This window comes from Callorhinus ursinus, unplaced genomic scaffold (assembly GCF_003265705.2).
Source record: "Callorhinus ursinus isolate GAN/ISIS: 27379988/994484 unplaced genomic scaffold, GSC_fseal_2.0 scaffold13, whole genome shotgun sequence".
NCBI lineage: Eukaryota > Metazoa > Chordata > Mammalia > Carnivora > Otariidae > Callorhinus > Callorhinus ursinus.
Window position 1 is genome coordinate 13,586,194 of NW_027397075.1, and position 14,012 is coordinate 13,600,205.

The 14,012-nt window shown below is 58.8% G+C and overlaps 1 protein-coding gene across 1 annotated transcript; it reads right to left on the reverse strand.

Annotated features, from left to right (window-relative positions):
- Window positions 1-2,280: 2,280 nt before the first annotated feature.
- On the reverse strand, window positions 2,281-13,828 carry GREP1 (glycine rich extracellular protein 1). Its single transcript, XM_073900262.1, is given in 28 exon segments — window positions 2,281-2,442; window positions 2,659-2,712; window positions 2,810-2,854; window positions 3,125-3,380; window positions 3,383-3,450; window positions 3,537-3,566; window positions 3,649-3,708; window positions 4,129-4,161; window positions 4,276-4,317; window positions 4,601-4,645; window positions 4,926-5,054; window positions 5,364-5,399; window positions 5,934-5,987; window positions 6,787-6,855; window positions 6,949-6,978; window positions 7,983-8,015; window positions 8,098-8,127; window positions 8,343-8,378; window positions 8,460-8,492; window positions 8,567-8,596; window positions 9,440-9,472; window positions 10,457-10,498; window positions 10,583-10,615; window positions 11,542-11,574; window positions 11,904-11,939; window positions 12,498-12,536; window positions 13,536-13,568; window positions 13,765-13,828. Coding segments are annotated over 28 exon segments (1,452 nt in total). The 3' UTR covers window positions 2,281-2,416.
- Between the last annotated feature and the right edge of the window lie 184 nt (window positions 13,829-14,012).

The following is a 14,012-nucleotide window of genomic DNA, read 5'->3' on the forward strand; positions in this document are numbered from 1 at the left end:
GGGTGGCCACGCGCCGCACAGTGACCGGCCCAGCCAATCACGGGCCAGCGCGCTGGGTCCCGCCAGCGGGCACGAGCTACTCCTGGCGGCCAATCTGAGGCGGCAGCGCTCTCTGTCAGGTTCTTCGTCCTGCCCTACAGCGGTCCCAACCAATCACGGCGTCCCGCGGTATCACAGGCCCCAACCCCACCAGCCCCGCGACCAGGCGCTGCACACGCGCAGTTGGCGCCCCCACCTGGCCTTAAGGTCGGTAGAGCTGCGGCAGCCCCGCGGCGACCAAGGAGGTTTGCCCTCGGTTGACTCTGGAATGAGATGCCTGGGCGTGGGTCAAGACCTATGCAGATTCCCATTCAATTATCTTAAAGAAAAGATAATTCAAAACAGAATTTGATTACATGGAGCATTTACGTTATTGTTAACACAGGATATAAATGACAGATGGGTGACAATCAGAAGAAAAGGAGAGAATGGTCAATGTCTTTAAAATCAGAATATAGAGTAATATTAGAACATTTCTAGGTGGGTTAGGAAGGCTATCACCCATTGCCCTCACTGAGACAGTCCGCTGGGTGGCCCTGGTGCCCAGAGATTGTGTTCTAATCCTGTTCTCCAGTGTTAACAAAAATTCAACTGAGTAAATTAGCAGATTTAATCGGCTTTAAGCGATTCGGGCAGCATCTGACCCACCAAGTAGAAGGTGCCAGGAGTTGTGCAGCATTGGAAGGTTTTTATAGGAAGGAGGGGGAGGGGGCAAGGGAGTTATTAGCAAAAGAAAAGATTGTTCCTTCCAGGCAAGGTCACCTTCTCTCAGGAGGTGGGTGGGTTGGAGGGAGTCTTAGGTGGATTACCTCATCTTCCTTTGTGGGGGCGGATAGTGAGGGCCCATGGGACATTAACTCATCGGTGCTGACCAGAGAATCCCTGACTGACCGGTTGAGACTTTCTGGGGGAGGTGGAAACTGCAATTAAGTTAGGTGGTAAGCCCCCCATTTGGGGACTTGGCCTATGTCGCTCCATTTTTGGCTTGTGGTTTTCTTTCTAACACCAGTAAAAAGATGTGCTTTACTCTACATTTATTCACCTTGGGGAAGAGAAAGTTGAGACTATTTGGATATATTTTTTAAAGATTTTATTTATTTGAGAGAGAGAGAGCTCACACGCATGGAGGGGAAGGGGCAGGGAGAGAGTGCGAAGCAGACTCCCAGAGCAGAGACTTCATCCCAGGACCTTGAGAGCATGACCTGAGCCGAAGGCCGGCCTTTAACTGACTGAACCATCCCGGCAACCCTGACTACTTGGTTATTTTATTTATTTATTTTTAAAGATTTTATTTATTTGAGAGAACACAAGCAGAGGGAGCAGCAGACTCCCTGCTGAGCAAGGGGTTGGGGGGAGGCTCCATCCCAGGACCCCGGGATCATGACCTGAGCCGAAGGCAGACACTTAACTGACCCAGCCACTCAGGCGTCCCTACTTGGATATTTTTAAAGAATTAGTAGTTCTGTGAAAAAGGAAGAGTCCAGGGGGTGCCTGGGTGGTTCAGTGGGTTGAGTGGTTGAGTGGGACTGGCCTGTCTCTGAGTAAAAGTTCAGAAGAGCAGGTCAGTCCCCACCTGTGCAACCTCTGTTCCGGGCCCAGGTAAAAAGAGTGCTTTGCTTCCACATTTCTGGGCAAGCAAATTTGTAATCACGGAATAAGTAAAAGCAATCCAGTAGCACTAATATGGATACTGGATTAGTAACTGGCTTTTTAAGATGTTTGAAAGTGTTCAATAATCTGAGATACTAAAGGTCTGATTTGTTCATTTCCAAGGGCCCCTTAAGTGCTTAGGAAGAAGTTACTGGTTGGATTTGTAGATCAAGGAGATTCTGTGTGTAATTGAAGTGTAGAAGGGAACTGAGTTAATCAGGTTTGTAAGGCACACCAAATATTCAGGGGGAAGTCAGATCTGCCAAACTCATAATCTAACTGAGCATTATTCAGAGAATGTGAAAGTGAGTTTTACATCCAAATTATAAAATTAATCAGCACAATAACATTGGGAAGCAAGTGGAAGGCTTAAGAGAAAGAGATTTTTTTCTTTAATAACTAATAAGTTGATCATAAATGTAGACATAAATAATGCACAAGTCCCCTCCCTAACTTGGATGTGACTCCGCCACTAAACTGATGAAGTGCTGTCCCATTTATGGAATGGATGAATGAGGGGGTGGCCTGGACTGCCCCCACCCTAGCCAGCAATCCCCCCAGCACAGCACACACAGGCAAATAGGGAAGCATGTCGCCTTTATTAATACTTTCAGCCCGCAGGAGACCCCATGCCAGAAGCTGAACCCCAGGGTCTGGTTGTCCTCGCCGAACACACCAGGCTGTGGTACAGAGGCACTCAGGATGGGCAGTGGAAGGGTCTCAGTGCTCAGCATTTCCTGAGTGGGCAGGGGCCTGGGAAAAGGCAGAGCCCTGATGAGGTCTGGAACCCTCCTCACCTCCCAGGGGACCTGAGCCCTCTCCCGCCTCTGGTCTCTAAGATCAGTCACTCGGCAGATGAGAGCCTGCTGTCCCTCCCAAGGGCTGGGACAGCCCCAGTGCATCCTGGAGGGGCAGTGATGGTGACATAGGGCGAGTAGTAGGGGACAGGGCCACCCTGACCCCTCTCACCTCCATAGCCATTTCCCAGGGGGCCACTGCTGCCTCTCTTCACCTCAGGGTTGCCTAAGGCACAGATAAGCCAGGGCACCGGGTCGCGAGGGCTTCAGAGTCCTCCTGCCCTCCCCAGCTTCACCCCGAGCCCTGGGAGACTGCCACTCACCGAAGGGTCCAGGGCCCGGCTCTGGCCTCAGCTGTCCATAGGTCGCTGGGGGGAAGGACAAAAGGTGGGAGCACTGAGTCCCCAGTGGCCCTCACGTGGGGTCTGTGACTCCCCCATCTTGGTCTCGTGTCCAGGCTCATGCTCAGGGTCCCCTGCCCCACCTGCCTCTCCTCAAACCCCACCCATTCCTGCCTAATCCCTCCTGTCCCTGGCCTACACCTTCTCTACAGGCCTGTGGGTGTGCCGAGGCCCAGGACCCAGCTCCCTTCAGCCACACCTGACAACCCCACGATGCTCTTCCACACACCCCCTTACCTGGCTGGCTCCTGACCCCTGGATATGCGCTTCCAGTCCCATATCCAGGCTTCAAGGCAAGCCCCCAGGGCTGCACGGAGGGCCAAGAAGAGCCCCTTAGGGCCCCAGCCTGACCTGTAGAAGGAGAGCTACTGTGGGCACCCCTGCCCACCAGCACGGGACATCCAGGATGCCACAGGCCTCCCAGGCCCTCAGAGGTCCTTGCCAACTTGGCTTGGTCCCCATGTCCCTTGCGAGGGTTCACCCCCTAAACACTCATTTCCTACCATTTGCTTCAGGGCCTGGAACTGCTGCTTTGGGGTACACTGGTGCTTCATCCCCATACCCTGTAAGAGATCCAAGTGATTCCTGCCCAGCCCCCGGATGTCCCTCCCCCTGAGCCCCTACACTCTGTCCTCTGTCCCTGACTCACCATTCCTAAAGCCATTGGCCCCGGCGAACTCTGGAGGAGGGAGGAGAAGGTCAGAGACAGGAGTAGCCCCTGAGCCCAGGGCCACCCGCCCCAGGCCAGCACTCCCAGGCACCTGGCTGCGAGTGGGCCTCAGGGAAGATCCCAGCTCCCAGACCATTCCAGTAAGCAAAATCTGCAAGACAACAGTGGGAGAAAGGCTGGGTGAGTGTGGGGGAAGGGGGGGCTCAGGGTGACCAGCTCATGAAGAGACAGGAGACGGCAGACAGACAGACAGACTGACACAGAGGAAACCAACATTCTCCCCACGCTCAGCCAGCTAACCCTGTGCAACCTCTGGTGTCCCACCTTCTGGAAGCCTGTCCTGGCCTCCCTCTGGCAGCTTCCCTTTCCACCCCAGGACTGTACCTCAGTGCGCCACTCGACCCTCACCTGACACACAGTGGCACCTGTCTCTGGCCATCATTATGGCCTACTGCAAGTGAATGCATGCTGGTTCAATAAGGAAAGAGCCAGCCACAGCAAGAGACAAGGACAAGCAGGGCTTGCCATAGGGAAGATAGCAGCTTGTACCCAAGGGGCCCAGGGGGCTTACCGACTTTCTGAGGCTTGAGGCCACCACCAAAGCCTGAGAGAGAGGAAATGGGGGGCAGAGATGGAGGAGTCAGAGAGCCAAAGTCTCTGACTCCCCTCTTCCTAAGCTAGGGGACAGGAGAGGAGGGGAGCGCAGGGGCCTCCTCACCCAGTGCTGTTCCTGCTCCATAGCCATTCAGGGGCTGGTATCCTGTGAATAGAATGGAGATCAGCGGAGAGCACCCAGACTTTCCCTAACTCCTTGGGGGCCAAGTATGGACCCCTTAGGGGCTCTGAGGAGGAAGAAGGGATACTCCCTATTGACAGGAAATAGAACCAGAAGAAATGGGCTTAGAAAGCAGCAAGAGAAACTGTGGGTAGACTCGGGAAGGGACTTCCTGGACTTAAGGAGCCTCAACACCTGAGGCAGACTGGGGCTCCAGGATTATCAGACCCTGATCTGGTCTGGCGACAGGAGGCAAACGGGGTCCCACCTGCTTTCTGAGGTTTCAGCCCCCACTGGATGGCCGGAGTCGGTGCTAGGAAGAAAGCCATGGGATAGGAGTGAGCTTAGGGCAGGGAGGGTTGGGAATGCTGCAGTCTGCCCTGGGGGTGAGGGCTGGGGAGAGCTGCCCTAATGGGGGTCCCGTGGGGTCTCAGGGCCAGAGTTTAGGCTTTCCCTCAGCTGGCTCTCAGTGACAAGCCTCAGTCTCAATTAAAGAATGGGCCTGGGGGCTTCTGAGCAGCCCAGCTAGACCCAGCCCCTCCTGGGACCAGGGATCCCCTGGTGTCCCCCAGGGCCGCCCACTCCACACTGACCTGGGAACTTGCCGTTCTGCCCTGGGGGAGAGGGCTGAGATTTGGGGCCCCAGCCGCCCCCTTTATCAGAAGGGACCCCGGAAGTGGAAGGCCTGGGGAGCAGTGGAGGGACCCTCCCATTGCAGGGACCTAAATGGAGGAGGAAGGGGGAGGGCAGTGAACCCAGGCTCGCTTCTGCCCCAGGCTGCTCTGCCAGCCTCAGCCTGGCCAAGCCACGAGCCTGTAGTGACTTCCAGGGCAGACACAGCTTCCAAGGGGGGCCACTGGTCAGGCCAGAGAAAGCCCCACTCCCGTGGCGCTTGGGGGACAAGGGGACCCAGCCACCTAACATGGCTCCTGCTGCCAGCCCACTTAGACCCTCTGCCTTCCAGCAACAACCCTCCTGCCTCTCTCCTGGGGTGCCTCCCTTCACACCCAGCCCTGCCCCAGAAGCCTCACCTGGCTGGGCCCCCACCCCATTTCCGTTGCCATATCCTGGAGAGAAAAAGCAGGGATGTGAGGGGTAGTAATTTGGGGGGGAGGGTTCTGGAAGGAGGCAGGAGGAGGTGCAGGATAGAGATGGGGGGATCTCTCACTTGCCTGGCTTTCGAGGCTTCACACCCCCTCCCAGAGCTGCAGGAGAGACAGACCCCCTCAGACTTCAGACCTCAAGCTCCTAAGAAAGAGCCCTGTCTCCCCTCCCGAAGCCCCTCGGCACTCACCTGCTGGGAGCTGCAGCCCTGGCCCTGGCGTGTATCCTGGGGAGAAAAGCAGGCATGAGGGCTGGGGCTGGGGTGGTGGCAACTTCAGGGCAAGGCAGGAGAGGGGCAAGGATGGGCTCACCTAGCTTTGAAGGGCTCATGCCCCTTCCCAGGGCTGGGGAGAGACAGAAACAGGCTGAGTGACAGCGGACCCCACCCTGCCCCTTCTCTTCCCCAGGACCCAACTCTTTGCCCCATGGGGCCCTGCGCCCCCTCCTCCCCTGCCCCCCCCTCCCAGCACTCCAGGGCCTGCCCCTGCCTCCCTCACCTGGCTGGGTCCCCTGGCCTGGGAAGGCTCCAGCTCCCAGCCCATTCCTGTAAACTGGGAGACAGGGTGTGGGTTGTGAGGGGGAAAGCAGTGAGGGGAGTAGACAGTTTCTGGGGGTAGAGAGGAGTAGGGGCCCGATTCTAACACTGATCCCAATTCTGGATTTTTCCCACAGCACCAAGCAATTCTCCCAACACCAGCTGGGTGTCTGACAAGGTAACTCAATCCTGACACCAGCCACCTGCAGACAGCCTCAGACCCACAGGTTAAGGGCTCAGTCCCCACCCCCCCATTTCAGGCACACCCCCAGCCCGGGTGGCCACCTGTACATCTGACCCACTAGCTATAAACCCAACTCCTTGGGAGTGACTGATTTGCTAGAGCAGCTCACAGAACTCAGGAAAACTGTTTCCTTACTAGAATCCAGGCTTATTATAAAGGCTAGAACTCAGGACCAGTGGACAGAAGAGATGCAGAGGCCAGGCGTGTGGGAAGGCCTGAGGGGCCTCCGCCCTCCCCACACCTCCACGGGGTCACCCACCCAGAAGCTCTTCCAACCTGACCCTTTCGGGTTTCTAGGGAGGCTTCGTTACACTAGCCCGGCTTGTGACCCTTTCCATCTCCAGCCGGCCCCCTCCCCAGAGGTCAAAGGGTGGGACCGAAAGTTCCAACCCTCTAATCACCAGGTGGGTTCCCCTGGCAACCAGCCCCCAACCTTTGGTGACTCAGGGGCTCTCCAAAAGTCACCTCATTAACATAATAAAAGACACCTCTACAGCTCTCCTCACTCAGGAAATTCCAAGGCTTCGAGGGGCTCTGTGCCAGGGCCTGCAGATCAGTTATTTCTTGTTAGAAGTCACAGTATCACAGGGAGGGAGGAAGGCTTTACCTGGCTTCTGTGGCTTCCCGCCCTCACCAATGCCTGAAGAAGAGATGGGAGCAGGTGAGCGACCTACTCCCCATCTCTGGGCCTCTCCAGAACCCTGGCAACTGGCCCCAGTGCCCGCTTCCCTACCTGGTCCGTAGCCCACGGGAACCGCAGGGCCTGTGGGGATGGAGAGGCTCAGGTACGGAGGGCCAGAAACCCGGGGCCTCCTGGGCCTCCTGCCGCCTCCATTCAATCACCAGCCCCGTCCTCTCCTAGTCTGGCAGGACCCCCCGGAACAGGGCCTGGGTGAGGACCAGCGCTTCCCGCCAGGCCCTCCACACCTCTCCCCTCAGTACCTGCTCTGTAGCCTTTGTGAGCTGGAGGGCCTGTGCTGGCAGGGGGAGGAGCAGGGGGTTGGGGCTGGCTAAGGTAGGGGACCGCCTGTGGTCCCCCTTCAGAGCCCAGCCAGAACCAGGGCTCCTGGAGGCCCACCAGCTGCTCTTAAGCACTCGCTGCCCTGCTCCTGCAAGGCCTGGAGGGAGGCGGGACAGGATGCCGGACTTGTACCCCCCCCCCCACCCGTTGCCATTCCCGAATCCTGGGGGGGGGGGGGGAAGGACGACAGATAGACAGGGGGTGTGAATGGGGAGAGATAGGCAGGGGTGAGGCTCACCTGGCTTCTGGGTTTTACCGCCCCCCACCTAGGCTCCGGGGGCGGGGTGGAGGCTGATGTTGACCCCACCAGACCTCTTCTCAGGGTCTCCTGTGTCCCCAGTTCCTGCTTTTCTCCCAACCCCTCGGGACCCAGACCTGGCTGCCCTCACGTAGCTGGGCTCCTGGTCCATTTTCGTTACCATATCGGGGGAGGAGAAACAGGGGTGGACGTGAGGGGCAGTGTTTGCAGGGGTTCAGGAGGAGGCAGGACAGAGCCGGCCGTGTCAAGAAGACGTGGGTGTCAGGTCGCCTCCTCCCTCCCCAGGCCTCCCGGGCCACAGGCTAAGCTCTCCATCTCCCCACCACGTGGAAGCCAGCCCTCTGCTGTCCTCACCCGGGCCCCGGCCCCTGGGAAGGCCATGCCTCCCAGCGGTTCCCCGATCCTGGAGAGTGATAGGGAGGCTGAGGAGGGGGTGCTCTGGCTTCTGGGGGTTCACGGACACAGACAAGACTGGGGCAGGACTCACCTGGCTTCTGGCGCTTCATGCCCCCCCAAAAGCCTGGAGGAGATACAGGAGCAGGTGAGGGGCCTGGGAGCCCCGTCTTAGGGCCTCCCCAGGGTCCTCCCCACTCTGCTCCTACCTGCTCCATATCCGTTCTGGGTCACTAGGCCTGAGGGAAGAAGAAAGGTGAGTTGGGGGACTTGGGGTCCAGCTGAGGTAGAGGTGAAGGTGCCCCCTTCAGAGCCAAGCCCGAAAGCTGGCATCTTGGAGGCTTCCTCCAGTGCTCCCTCAATTATTTACCGACCCTGCCCCTACATGGCCTGGAGCGGGGTGGGAGAGGGTGCCCAGATGCAGACCCCCAGCTCCCCCCCACCCCAGTCTCACCTGGCTGGGCTCCCAACCCGTTGCCGTTCCTGAATCCTGGGAGACAGATGGGGGCTGTGTGAATGGGGGAGGGGAGCTTACGGTTTGGGGGTGGAGATAGGCAGGGGTGAGGCTCACCTGGCTTCTGAAGCTTCATACCCCCTCCAAAGCCTGGTGAAGACAGGGAGCAGATGAGGGCCCAGTCCCCATCTGTGGGTGTCCCCAGAGCCCTAGAAGGTGCCTACCTGGTCTGTAGCCATTTTGAGTTGCAAGACCTGATGGAAGGCAAGAGGGGCTCTGGGGCCAGTCGCTCTCTGAGGCTCCCCATGGAATCTGGAATCTACTGCCACCCCCACCCAGTTGAGCCCCTGACCTTCCCCTGGGGCCCAACTCCCTGGGGAGCCTGAATGCTGCCTGGGTCCCCTCTGGTCGGGCGTCACTGCCACCACGTGCATCAGCCAGACATGGAGGCCGACTCTGTGACATGGCTTCGCCCCACCAAGCACAGGGTCCATACTAGCCCCTGCCACCTCGGCTTCTGAGCTGTTTCCAGAGCCTGTACCCTTTCTGCTGCTCTCGCAGAGGCCCCAGCTCAAGCACCCACAGATTTTTCAGTGGGCCCCAGAGGTCCTCCCCCTGGCCTCCGCCTCCTCTTCCCCAAATACTCCTGGCTCCCCACCAGTCACCCCCTGGCCACTTGTACTAACGCTCCTTTCCTGTCCACCCACCCCAGCACACCCCAGGCTCTGGAGGGGCCTGTCTCCCACCTGGCCAGCCCCTGGTGGTCTGTGGAACTAACGTTGCTCACACCAGGTGGGAGAGGTGGCAGTGGCAAGCGGGTCTCACGTGGTTTGTGTGGCTTCAGTCCTCCCAGGCATAGGGAAGACCAGGAGGCTGACTGTGTGTCCCGCCCCTCGGATCGGAACTAGGCCTGGGCTGTGCTCCTAGAGCTCCAGAGCCTCACCTGGTTGGGCTCCTACTCCCGGGAAGGCGCCGCCTCCCAGCCCATTCCCATTCCTGAATCCTGGGGAGACAGAGCAAGAGGGAATATGAGGAATCTGGGGCTCGGGAGCATAGACAAAGAGATAGCTGGCAGGGAGACAAAGAGCGGGGCTCACCTGGCTTCTTTGGTTTTCCGCCCCCTCCAAAGCCTGGGGGAGAGACTAGCAGATGAGGGACCCAGAAGCCCAGCCCTGGCTCCCAGCTTCAACCCCATCCCCTTGCTACCCCTGGTCCAAAGCTATTCTGAGCTGCGAGATCTATTGGGGGTGGGGGGTGACATGGAAAAGCGGGGTGGTGCTGAAATAGGCCCCCAGACTCCCCCCTCCCTGCTGCCTGGACCCCTCCCCTCCCCTCACACATCCCTCCTTTCAGCCTGGCTACCAGAGTGGGGGAGGGGGCCATGGGGCCTGTGACAGGAGAGGGGCTGGGGAGGCAGGCAGCAAGGGACCCAGCCCCCAGACCTCTCCCCACAGCTGCCCTCCGTCCCTCCGGCCCATGTTTAAGCCCCACGCTTCCTGCCACCAGCCTCAAGTCCTCCCACCTAGCCCTGGAGCCCAGGGTGGTTCCCTCTGGCTTAAAACCCCAAGGGTGCGTGCCATTGCAAGCTTAAAGCCCCTCAGCACTGGGCATGCTGGCTAGCCCAGGACAGGCACCTGAACGCTGGTGGAATTAAGGAGCCCCTAAGAGCCATTGCTTCGGCCTACAGAGGAAAAGCAGTGTGAGGCCTGGGCTTGGGGAGGAGAGCCAGGGGCTGGGGGACCAAAGGCAGGGCCTGGGGAAACACCCAGAGCCACGGAGCCACATGTGGACATCATCCCAACCTATCCTCTCCTCAGAAATCAGTTTTCTGGGCGCCTGGGTGTCTCCGTCGGTTAAGCGGCTGCCTTCGGCTCAGGTCATGATCCTGGAGTCCCGGGATCGAGTCCCGCATTGGGCTCCCTGCTCAGCAGGGAGTCTGCTTCTCCCTCTGACCCTCTTCCCTCTCATGCTCTCTATCTCTCATTCTCCCTCTCTCTCAAATAAATAAATAAATAAATCTTAAAAAAAAGAAAAAAGAAATCAGTTTTCTGCCCTCCAGTCCCTGACCTCCCTAGCTCCTCCCCAGAACCCCAGCTTGTCCCAGGTGCCCTCACCTGGCTGGGCTCCGACTCCCATCCCATTCCCATTGCCGAATCCTGGGAAGACAGCAAGAGGGAGTCAGGGGAGGCCAGAAGACCAGGTGGAAAAAGACAGAAACATAGGGACAGCATGCAGCTCACCTGGCTTTTGAGGTTTCACGCCCTCTCCAACTCCTGAGAAAGGGTCAGGGACCAGGTGAGGGAGCCTGGAGCTCCCTTGAACCCCCACACCCATGCCTATGCCCCTCAGTCTCCACCCCGTACCTGGTTCCTGGCCACCATCCTGAGCCACAGGGCCTGTGGAGGGGGGCGGGGGATTGGAGCTGGGCCAGTGTGGCTTCTCTGGGGGGGCTCCCCCCTCCTGTGCTGCCCTCACTCAGGACCTCTGTGTCCCTCAACTGTTCTTTGTAGGAAGCATGCCCTGAGAAGGGCTTGGAAGTTGGGAAGACCCTCCCCAAGACCACAGCTCAGGCCGTAGGCACGACAGCAGCAGCCCAATGAAGGGAGCAGTCCCTCAGCGGGGTGACACACGCCCAAGTTGGGGACACGGAGAGAGGGGAGAGAGGACAGCTCTCCCCTCACCCCTCACCTGGCTTCTGAGGATTCATTCCCCCTCCCATACTATTTGCATATATTAGCTCCTTAAAATTAGCTACCTACCTAGCTGGTTAATTAGCTAACTAAATTAACAAAATATAAAAAATCCAAAAAACTAGAAATACCGGATCTTCTGTTACTACTTAGCTACCTCCTCAATTAACTCTTAAATCAGTTATTTCCTTTCTTTCCCTTCCTTCCTTCCTTCCTCCCTCCCTCCCTCCCTGGGTTGAGACCAAGAGGCTCCCCCCACCCCCAACTTTCTCCCCTACTTATTCTCTGTTCCAACTCTACCCCTCCGCCCCCTTTCCCCTCCCTGGGCTTAGGCTCCAGGTATCCTCAGCTGGCTGGGCTCCCAGCCCTGGGAAGGCACCAGCTCCCAGTCCGTTTCCATATACTGGGGAGACAGAGCCAGAAGAATAAGAAAGAGGGGGCTGGGCTTCCAAGGGAGCCAGACAGAAGGCAAGGTGGATAGGGGGGTGGGCATGGAGGGGGCATCTCACCTGGCTTCTGGGGTTTCACACCCCCTCCAGTGCCTGAGAGGGAGATGGGGATCAAGTGAGGGTCTCAGATCCCATTTCAGGAATACCTAGAATCCTGACCCCAGCTCCCAATCACCCTGGGCCCACCTCTACCTGTTCTGTAGCCATTCCGAGCTGGAGGACCCATAGGGAGGGGGAGGGATGAACAGGGGAGGTTTGGAGTCCTAGCTGGGGTGGGGGTACAGGACCCTTAGACCTCACCAGAAACAGCAAACTGGAAGGCTCCCTCTCTGCCCCCTCAATCATTAAAAAATCCTGATCCTCCCCTCTAAGGCCTGGGAGGGAGACAGACAGAACCAACCCCCAAAGCCCACCAATCTCACCTGGCTGGGCTCCCAGCCCATTCCCGTTCCCAAATCCTGGGGGGACAGATGGAGATAAGGGGTGTGAGAGAAAGGTGGGGAGACAGAGCTGGGGCTGGGCAGTGTCCACCTGGCTTCCGAGGTTTAACAGTCCCTCTGAAGCCAGGGGAGATCCAGGGAAGAGGTGAGGGTCCCAGGAACCCCCCCCCCACCCCCAACAGCCATTCTGAGCAGCAGGCCTATGGGAATTCAGCTCTGGTAGGCCCATCCCAAAGAGGGTGGAGAGCCCAGCTGGTGAACGGGAAGGGGGCCTTGGAGCCCACTCCCAGCAGGCCCAGAGGACTTGCAGTGAGCCAGACTTGCCCCGCCTGCATGGGGTTCAGTGGGGGCAGCACAGAACAAGCAGGGACAGGAAAGAGTTGGGGGTGCCCAGGGCGGGGCACACGGGTGAGAGGACATCAGAACAGTCCTGATGGATTCCTAGGTGAGAGGGGAGTGTGTGCAGGAGGAAAAGGGAGGCCAGCCAAAAGGGGTCAGAGATCACTTCTCTGGGGGTTGGGGGTGGGGTCAGCACTGCTTCTCCCAACCCCCAAATCCCATTTGCCCATCTCTCACCTGCTCCCAGGCCACTGGGGGAGCCGTAGCCTGGCGGGGCTGGCGGGGAGGGGGAGACAAGAAGTTGAGCCTGAAGGGCCAGGAGGGGCCAAGAGCTGGGGCGCTTCAGAGGACACGGCTGCTCCCACCCTGCCCACCCTCTCAGCCAGCTGTACCTGACCTGTAGCCACTGGGGCTTCCTGAGCCTATGGGTGGCGGAGAAAGGGGTTAACTTAGGAGGGGGCAAAGGGCCCAACCTGAATGCTACCCCTCCCGCTCTGCAAGCAGGAGTGCAACCCCCTCTCTGGGCCTCAGTTTCCCCTCCGGTCACAGGAGGGGAGAGGATAGCGCCAGGTGAGCAGCCTGGAGGCAGGGGCATGGAGGGAGGTGTTTGGGCCATATCCCTGGGGGCAGGTCCCTCCGCACCTTCCTCGGGCGCACAAACACCTCTCCCCTCCATTCTTACTTTGGAGAGTCGATGGACCCCTCCCTTCCTAGAAATCTCATCCTCCTGGTGCCCCACCCCCTAATCTTTCTCTCCTGTAGCTTAGGGGCATCAGGTCTCAGAAGGGAGCCCCTTCTCCCACCCTGAGGACCCCCCAGGTCCCTGGAGTGAAGACCCTTCTGTGACACTGCCCCACCTGCCCCAGCCCCTGGGCCCCTTGCCTTGTCTTCTCCCCTCCTGCCCTACGTCCGTCTGGGCCTTTGCCCCTTCTCACTGCCAGGATGTCCTTACCCTTCCCTGTCACAGCTTGACCCCGTTGAAGACCCAGTTCCAAGCCCCTCCTCTGGGATGGTCTCATGCCTGGAGTTGATGTTCTGCCCTATCTCACCCCGGTTCCAAAGCTGCGGGGTGTCTTTGTTCCCCACACTTGAGCTAACTATGGACAAGACTGTCTGCCATGAAGACAGTGAGGGACACATACTCTCCTGTGCCCCAAATTTGGATCCCAAAACTAGGTAGGGAACATCTGGGGCTCTCCCCCAGAGATCTCCCAGACCCCTAGGGGAGAGACCAGGCCCTCTTCCCTGAGCCCAGTGCCAGCAGGGACCACTTACCTTTCCCTAGGCCCGGAGACAGTGAAGGTAGCCCTGGGGAGCAAGGAGATGTGGACTCAGGGTGGGGACCCCAGAGACGGAGAGGGAGAAGGACTCAGGCATTTATCCCTGAACCCCCCAAAACCCTGCCCAGGCCAGACTTCACACACCCGGAGCCCCAGCATTGGCCCAGTGCTGTACCTAGACCTCCCAGCCCTAACCTCAGCTGCCCGCCTCCCGCCCTCACCACCTTGCAGGCTTTCAGAAGTCAAGCAGAGCAGGAAAAGGGCTGTGGGGAAGGCCCAGGTGCCCATGATGCCGAGTGGAGTGGGAGGGCACACACCCTCTGGGCCTTTAAGCACCCCTGCTGGGTGGGGGCTCTCACCCAGGCCCCCCAGCTGTGAGTGGCAGAGGTGCTGTTGGCAGACCCCGGGGGGCCAGCCTCCCACCTCCCTCTGTGACCGGACTCCAAAGCCTGGCCTTCTCCCCGCCCCACCC